Source organism: Pavona decussata, unplaced genomic scaffold (genome assembly GCF_977016875.1).
Source record: "Pavona decussata unplaced genomic scaffold, jaPavDecu1.1 SCAFFOLD_244, whole genome shotgun sequence".
NCBI classification, from domain to species: Eukaryota; Metazoa; Cnidaria; class Anthozoa; order Scleractinia; family Agariciidae; genus Pavona; species Pavona decussata.
In genome coordinates, this window is record NW_028145649.1 from 1,810,001 (window position 1) to 1,819,071 (window position 9,071).

The following is a 9,071-nucleotide window of genomic DNA, read 5'->3' on the forward strand; positions in this document are numbered from 1 at the left end:
GGGTTGCGCACTGTGCCTAAACTGTGCCTGTCACGCTTGTTGTCACGCGACATTCACAAACAACCGATTGCGAGGGAGAAACGAGAAAATCCGAAAACTACAATCTGTGCTAGAGGCCCGGGGGGGGGGGAGGGGGGACTCCCATATGAAACAGACGGGGATGTTCGTCGTCTCGCTTAGGGGTGTAAATTTTGGATTTTGGTCTCGCTTAGGGTGTTCCAGGAAAAGTGCCAATATTTTAAGCCGCCAAGGTCTCGCTTAGGGTTCCGTTAAGAAACACAGAATAACGCGAAGAGAAACAGAAGAGAAACAGTTGTTCGTCGTCTCGCTTAGGGGTGTAAATTTTGGATTTTGGTCTCGCTTAGGGTGTTCCAGGAAAAGTGCCAATATTTTAAGCCGCCAAGGTCTCGCTTAGGGTTCCGTGAAGAAACACAGAATTACGCGAAGAGAAACAGAAGTCAAATTTTCTTTTTAACTTGTTTTTTTTTTTACCGCATTAGGGGTCAAAATTTGCTTAAGGCCACGCCCAGATTGGTATCCTTTAGGGGTCACAAGAACCTTGAGCCACGCCCAGATGGTCTCCTTTAGGGGTTGAATTCCAAATTTCCGACGAGCATCCCCATCTGTTCCATATGGGAGTTCCCCCCCCCCCCCTTCCCGGGGGCTAGAGGCCACAACAGGTAAATTGGGAAAAACATTTTTGCAGCGGTCAGACGAGAGAAGTAAATGGTAATGTTTTTTAACTGGATGTTGGAGAGGTGGGGAAGCGATTGCTTAAAAGTCGTAATAGAAGGTACACGCGTAGGTTTGTTCATGTCTTTAGTTTGTAAAGCGAGTCTGCGTGGGATGTTGGCGGCACGTTGTATTTGTTTAGTGACAAAGCATATAAGCATATCAAGCGATCGTATTTTATTTTAAGTAAAAAATGAGTGATCCGAGAAAAAAATTCTGAGCATAATAGTGGAACTTTTTGAGCATAATAGTAAGATTTTTTGAGCAAAAAGAATTAGCATATAATAGTGAAAATTGTGAGCGTTCAGGCGTTCCCTCTTCCGTCTCCCCAATCCCCCTTATTTTTTCTCCTCTCTCTCGCTCCCCTTCCCCTTCCCCGAGTACGCCGGCCACGCAGCCTACTCTGTATAATGAGCATTACCTGAGCATTTTAGTGAACATTTTGAGATAGACTGAGCATTTCAGTGGGAAAAATGGAGCATTAAGGTGGAGCATTTTAGTAAACATGCATGGCCGCCGAGTGACAAGGGTTTATCGGTTTAACATGCTTCACGGTCGGAGAATCGCATCACTACACTATTCTATAGAGTGTGTGCACGGCGGCCATGTTGGAGGACTAAAACAATAAAAGATATTTGCATAAAAATAGAATATATTTCCCAAAGGAAAATCATTGTATTGTTTCGGTCCTCCAACATGGCCGTCGTGCACACACTCTATTATTACAGCCAATTTCACTGCTGTGTAGAGACCTGTGTTTGTCAGACATTTGTCGGCTTTAATTTGCCAATAATGATTAGCTCACGATAAGGAAAGCTCACAGATGTTCATTTCGTTGATTGATATTTACATTTCGCGGCTTCACCTTGGCCATGTCAAAATCATGAAGGCGGGAAAAACAAGCAAAACAATAACCTGCAGCACAAAGAAAAAACCTGTCAGGTTCTTTCACGAAGGTAAATCCGAAAAAACGCAGGTTAATACTCATCGCAGTGAAATAGATTCTTATTTGTAAGGACTTGAATATTCTGTGAGTCTCATTCAAGCCACTGACAGCGACTCGTAAACATGTGGGCTTTTTTTAATAGGCCTTAATATACACCGATTAAAACGACGCTGGAAAGTTTGATTAATAAACTTTATGCTGTCATCGCCTAAGGCGGTTTCTCTTAAAGTTATTCAAATTTTATGAACACAATATTGTTCACCTACAGCTCGTTGGGACAACCAACGGATCATTTCAGTTGAAAATCTGGTAAATCGGTTGAGAATTCGCTTTCAGAACCATGCAAACCTCGTTAGATCGACGTGCGCCGATATTGATCGACTCCATAGGGCGACGACGCCTCATGATAGCGGAAATATATTTCGTATTGCCGTATTTTACAGTATATTTTGACAGTATAAAGTCCCAAATTGTATAAATCAAAAGAACGATGTATTGTTCTCTTTATTTACGTTTTGCAAGCTCTTTATTATTCATACCTCGCTTCGACCGAGGGAACTGCTCAGAAACTTTAGAATTGAAATGAAACCATGGCACACTCGGCCTTTTTACGCCTTGTTTCTAGATCGCGTTTAAATCGTGTCGACGGTGTATTCATTCAAATCCCCAGAGACAAACAAAAAGGCAACATCACGGAAAATAGCTTTACAACCACATAAACAACCTATCTTTAATTTGAATTATAATACAAGAAAACTAAAGAACGATATTTACAACTTTGAAGAGAAGCATCTAATTAATTAAAAGAAATACATTCTATTCGTGGTAGAACGATTGAAAATCTCGATCAGACATTCTCCTAGCGTTCCATGCCGTACTAGAGTCGTGACAAAGGGAATACACAAACTAGAATTTTTATCTGGGTTTTCGAAGCCGGACGAATGTCTCGCTCGTATCCCATTTTCGTTTGCCAGCATACCCACGTAAGCATCATCTATTTTGAAGAACGGCAAAAAGTCGAACATTTCAACAAACAGTCCTACTACATCGAACGATAGAATGAAACCAAAACCCGAGCAATAATCGGGGTAGAAAGTCTCGCCGTATTCGTCGTAGGATGTAGACCATTTTTCGTCCTCTTTCCGAATAGGCTTTGCCCGTTTGATTAGATAACCGACGTAGAGTTCTTTCTTTGGTGTAGAAGGCTCGCTCAAGTAAGATATCACTGCTATTCCGTCCACAAAAACGTCATCGTCTACCTTTAAAAGAAACGAGAATTCACAATATCGGATTGCCCACTCAAATCCCATTTGTATCTTGTACGTTTGATTATAATAATTCTCAATATAGTTTGCTCGCACGAGATCCCCAAACTCTCCGTCTTCCTTTAGCAGCGATTCCGACACGTTTTGCATTGGCGTTTGGCCAAGCAGAAAAAGCGTCTTCCATCGCGGCCACTTCATTTCTTTGTCACTTGCCCATGTCTTGCGAATATTGTTTCTTCTGTCCAAGTTAGCAGGCGCAGACGATACCAGAATAAGAAGATAATAATAACGCGCACAAGTTCTCCTCGTTAAAAGCGTCGTCTTGTGTTCTGAGGATTGAGATTTCCATGTCAACACGTTAGAAAATGAAGTTAATGTTTGAAATTCGTGAAAGCTGTTAGTTGAATTCGATAAAGACACATATCTCCATGACACGTGCATGGTATGCAAGTCTTTTCCAATATGTATTAAACCCACTAGAGTGACAATCGTAAAAACAGCTGCTCCGCAGCGCCGCAACATCTTTCGAATTCGGAGGCCAGTCATGTGAACTTAAACCTTCGTGCTATACAACGGTGACACTGTTCGATAACCAAGAACTAACTGCTGAAACTAACTGCTGAAAGCTTCTATGCGGAAATTAAATTTCGTAAATTGTTGTGCATCGTCGATGGTGCACGCTTTCAAGCGATTCAAAAACGGCGGTGTCCATGTGGCTTCACCTTACAAGCGAACTGAAAACGAATTGTACAGCGACGGTCTCGCTTAATACGGGATAAACAATTCCCAAAACATCCAGCATTTATCAGTAACGATGGTAGAAAACGAAAATCGAGAACGTAACAACAGCGGCGTTCGTAATATGCATAATACAAATTGCGATTTGCTTGGACGGCTGATTAAATCCGAGTGCTCTTGTGTTTTTGCATAATTTAGCAGTTTCCGACCAAAACGAATATCAATCATGCTCTGTTTTTATACACCACTTTACGTCCCTTGCGTCCCTTCGAGTGCAACCAGACAAGTTATATATATAGTTTTATCTAAATATGCGTGCTGTCTGGCTTTTCGGCCAATCGCTTTTCAAAGTAAAATATGTTATGTTATTACACAATGTGTTTTTCATACGACGTGCAAGATGGCACGTTATAATAGTAACAAACTTATTTATTAACGAACTCTTGGCAACAAAGGTGGCGAAATTTTAACAATGATACAGAGAGAAGTTGCAAGATAGTTAAATGATTGAATTATTTCTTGCAAAAGTAAATTGACTCGCCAAACTCACTGTAAACACGCTCTCGCCCGCAAGGTATTATCCAATCTCGTTCCCAGAGCCTTCGTTACCAATGTATACAAATATTATTGGCGCATGCGCAAGCCAAGGGAGGGAATTGGGACACAGCGGCAAAATGAGTGCGCATGCTCGTCACGCGTGAGCAATCTTACTCGGCAAAATGGCGGCATTTTTAAAACTCCCATTGCTTGTTCTCATTTCGCGTGGATAAGCCCAAATCAAAAAAGATAAGGTTGTCGCTTTCAGGAAAGGTTCCTTCGAGCTTCCTCCATCACATATCTTCTTCAACAAAAAAAATATTGTGGTAACAGGTGTGAATTTGGCGATTGAAGTGGAGCATTCGTAATCGATTCACGCTTGAATCACAAATCTCCGGAGCATGCGCACTCATTTTGCCGCTGTGTCGGGAATTGGCAAATGCCATCCTCGTTCCCAGAGCCTACGATCTTTTGGTCAGCGGTTGGATCGTAGGCCCTGGTAACAGCCGTTACCGGATGTCGTGAAATAGCGCACGCTCAGTGTGATAAATTACCGTTGCGCTTGCTCAGTATCGCTCAGTATTTGGAAGTAAAGACAAATGCGCAGAAGCGTAGGATTTTTCACCTTATAGCATCCTCGTTCCCAGAGCCTACGATCTTTTGGTCAGCGGTTGGATCGTAAGCCCTGGTAACAGCCGTTATCGGATGTCGTGAAATAGCGCACGCTCAGTGTAATAAATTACCATTGCGTTTGCTCAGTATTATTATTGCTCAGTGCTCAGTATTAGGAAGTAAAGACAAATGCGCAGAAGCGTAGCATTTTTCACCTTATAGCGCATTAGGTTTTCGACAGCCAATGAAAAAAAAGATATTTTTGGATGGACCCAGAGCCACTCGTTCAACAATTAAAAAAAAAAAACGTTTGGGCTCTGGGGACGAGAATGAGCAAATGCATACCTTTTGCAATTGAAACCTTTCTGCGCTACGCACATGAAAACACCACGTTACAAATTTAATCTGCTTCAGTCCTTTTTTTATAGGAACTTTAAATTTAACAAATAGATTCCATTTTGCCGTGCGTCTGTTCTCTGATAACGCCAATGACGTCAAAACGTGGTGAGAACAAAGAAGTACGCTTCGAGCCGCCGGCGAGTAGCGTGACTGATGTTCTTAGTACCACGTTTTGACATCCTCTGTGCGTCAGAGTACAGACCCACGGCAAAATGGAATTGTTTCTTTTATACAATAACCAAGACATTTCAACATATTTGGTGAGCGAGCATTGCTTTGGCTGAGCTGAGTCAAAAACTTTCCAGCAAATTTTCAGACTACTACACACATGCAATTGTGATCCTCTAGATAAGTATGATCCAAAAGAATTTTACAAACAATAGATTCAAAACTAAACTTAATTCCAGTAGGAATTTCTGCCCCCAAAATATTACAGCATGTGAGTCGCTTCACTGTGATTTGTGATCGATTACTTACCATTGCCGGATTTCTATAGGCGACAAATTTGCGCAAATATTTCCTTCCTTTTCACGTCATACCAAAGTTCTAGTGTTTTTTTAACTTGGTTGAGGTCACTCTCAATGGTCTTTTGTCCAATCTTTCGTCGGACAGTTTTCCTTTCTTGCGAAAATTTGCCTGTGTTTGTCCGCCAGTAATCGCAAAAACAGTTGCAAATGTTCACCTGAATGTTGACCAGTCACTCTGGACTCTAGAATCTGATCACGTGCGCCGGGCACACCACTCGATGACGTCAATCTTGCATCTATACTCCAATCGCAAACCCCGCTCCACCAATCACAACGCGAGTTTTACACTGGTCATTGTATAAAAAGGGACAGATTTAACATTAACAATGGATAGTTGAACATCTCATTTTGGACTTAAACTGTATATTTTTTGTTTCTATTCCACGACTATTAAAAGTATAAACTACAAAAAACTTCGCAACATTACGGCACATATGGCTCTTTGATATATAGGCGTCTTGGTCACGTTCGCGTAGATTTATTGAAATACTACGGTGCCTACCTTTGTTACTGCGCATACGTTCTGCGCATCTCGAGATCTTACTCGGGTTTCCTATGGGTGGTGCCTACTAATACAGGGATATTTTTGCGAGGTTTAAAACTATGCGGACAAAGTAGAACTTAGCAAATGCTCTTGGTATCCCAAAAGAAAAGTTGGGGTAACCCCAATTTTCTTTTTGGATTTCAATAGCCCTTGCTAAGATCTGCTTTTCCCGCAAAGTCGTAAACCAAAAACAAAAATACTTCTTTATTAGTACGCACCGTCCTTTAGGCCCGGTTCAGACGCCGTACTTCACATGAGCCAAAACGAATTTGTTATAATCAGTATGTATTTGATTCAACTCATGTGAAGGACAGCGTCTGAATCAATTCAGAACGGCCGATCTAGCTCAGCCGGGAATAACGGCTGTGGGCCGGCTTTGATTCAGACACCGTACTTCACATGAGCCGAATCAAATACATAAATTGTAACAAATCCGCAATTTTCTTCAATCATAATATGCTTCAGTTTCGGCTGAATTAAGTTCGGTGTCTGAATCAGTTCAGCCGGGATTAATAATTTGGGTCGGTCTAAATTCGGATTTGATTCGGCTTATGTGAAGTACAGCGTGTGAACCGGGCCTAAGAACATCTCAAGAACTTTTTCAGGCTCAAACTGCTGAGGAAGAAGAAGAAGAAGAAGAAGAAGAAGAATAAGAAGAAGAATAGTGTATTGAATACTGATCTGTTCGGGGGTCCTTCATCGTCTCAGAAATTCTGATTTAGGTGTGAAGAACTGGAAAAACCGTGTTTTTTGACAAAACTTCGTAATCTTAACCTGGAAGAATAACGTTTGTTGTTTTGGAGCGGGTAAACACGTCGTTTAAAGAAACTACCTTATTATAGGAAATTAACAATGCACTTTATTAACGCGATTTTACAAAATTCGCGTTAATTTAATGTATCTTAATTAATGTCGATGTAAATTTAATGCACGCTATTTTACAACGTTGTTATTTTAAAGCACCTTTATTTCATTACAAAACCCCTTTTAAATCATGACTCCTCTATTGACTTTTCCGAGTCACTATATTTTGAATTGATAGGGTCTAGTTAGGCTTCAAAACCAAATTTTCGGCTTTAAAAAAATCTTAGAAACATTCTTGCACTTGTCTTGTAAGGTTTTATTGACGGAAGCCAAAACGCAGTTTGGCATTCAGAAATGTAAAGTGCGAGTTTGCAGAATTACAAAAATCGCAGTAAATAAAGCAAGATGCTTATCGAAAAATTCGCGTTAATTTAATGCATGTAAACCTAACTTTTGAAAAATTCACGTTAGTATAGTGTAACGTAAATTTTCTTCGCGTTGTCAACGTGCATTGTTAATTTCCTATAACAAGGTAAGGCTACCAGGCAGCTTGCAACTTCAGGGAATGAGATTCCGTTCCGTAAAACTCTCTGTGACTGAATATTTAGCTAAAGCATCCAAACAGATCAATCCGTATAAGCTTACATAAATGAGCTTTTAAAAGTCATAAAACTAGCGATCTGGCCCCAGTTGTTCAAAGGCCAGATAACTTTATCCGCTGGATAAGGCTTTATACAGGGTCTAAAATATATTTCACGTTAAACGTTGTCCAAGGTTTTCGTACACTCCCAAACTTAATTGTGGTTAGAGTGTGCATATTCGCTTGTACAAGAGAAAATACTGAAATCTTTGCGCAGATTGAAACTGTTGGATAGTGACTTATCCACAGGATAAAGTTATCCGGTCATTGAACAACTGGCCCCCGGGAACACAGAGTAGAATACTTTAATTATTTTGCTTAAATCCTCTCGTTGGGTCATGCTTCTGATCAAAGTAACATATAATTGAAAAGTTCCATTTCTCAAAATATTTATTGTGAATTATGACCTTATCTTTACAATACGGAAGAGAAAAGATACTTTTAATTGTTGTAGTCATGGGGATCTCTTCAGCATTTATAAACAGTGACACAGGCATACTCGGGAAAAAGAAATCTGAGTGCTCTTATCAGGAGTCGAACCTAAGACCTTCCGATTACTAGTGCGGATGCTCTACCACTGAGCTACAGGAGACTTGTGGGAGCTAAGGCCATTAAACTAGGTTCATGGGACAAACATCCTGCATACTGCTAGGATTGGAATATCATACGTGTAGTATGGTTACCGGGACTTTCGAGAAACGGGCCCCTGAAATCTACACATCACCCAGAGAACTTCTATAAAAAATCTTTCGATTTGCAGAGGACGTTATTCTTTTTATTTTATTTTATTTATTTATTTTTAATTTTTTTATATCCTGAATTCTTGCGGTCTACCCGTGCCGCTGACTAGCAAGGACGGCCGACGGAGGTCATGTGACGTAGTTCAGGAACCAGCGTTAGAGTGTTACAAGCGAAGTGAAAGGAAAATAGTGAATATTGCTATCTTGTTTTCGGTCTTCCTGTCATATCTGCAATGTAACTGATTGGCTGAGGAGAGCTTGTCTGACACAGAAAGTGAGCAATTGAACAGCTATGGGGAAATTGAAGTCACGTGTTCCTTAATCTTCGTCACAGCTCCAAGAAGAACCGAGAGAAGACTAAGTCAAGTGATGAGCCAAAACATTTTTTTTAAAAAAGTGTGTTTTATCTAAATCGCAAAGGTTTTTCGCAGAACTTCTTTGTGTTGAATCAGGTGTGAAAATAAAAATCATGCTTGCGCACAATTTTATGGTTTTCGGAGAGCTGTTAGCTACATACACGACTGACTCGAAGATGGTTTGGGCAATTTATTAATCAAATTTCCCAAACTTAGCTACGGCTCATTCCT

At 40.5% G+C, this 9,071-nt stretch overlaps 1 protein-coding gene across 1 annotated transcript; it reads right to left on the bottom strand.

Annotated features, from left to right (window-relative positions):
- Positions 1 to 2,378: 2,378 nt before the first annotated feature.
- Positions 2,379 to 3,971, bottom strand: LOC146457372 (beta-1,3-galactosyltransferase 5-like). Its single transcript, XM_085092013.1, has one exon. It carries the CDS (start codon positions 3,487 to 3,489, stop codon positions 2,479 to 2,481), a length of 1,011 nt encoding a protein of 336 aa, XP_084948139.1. The 5' UTR covers positions 3,490 to 3,971; the 3' UTR covers positions 2,379 to 2,478.
- Positions 3,972 to 9,071: the final 5,100 nt, after the last annotated feature.

Excerpts from the sequence above, each read along its gene's own strand:
- LOC146457372 (XM_085092013.1), bottom strand. The coding sequence starts at position 3,489 with ATGACTGGCCTCCGAATTCGAAAGATGTTGCGGCGCTGCGGAGCAGCT.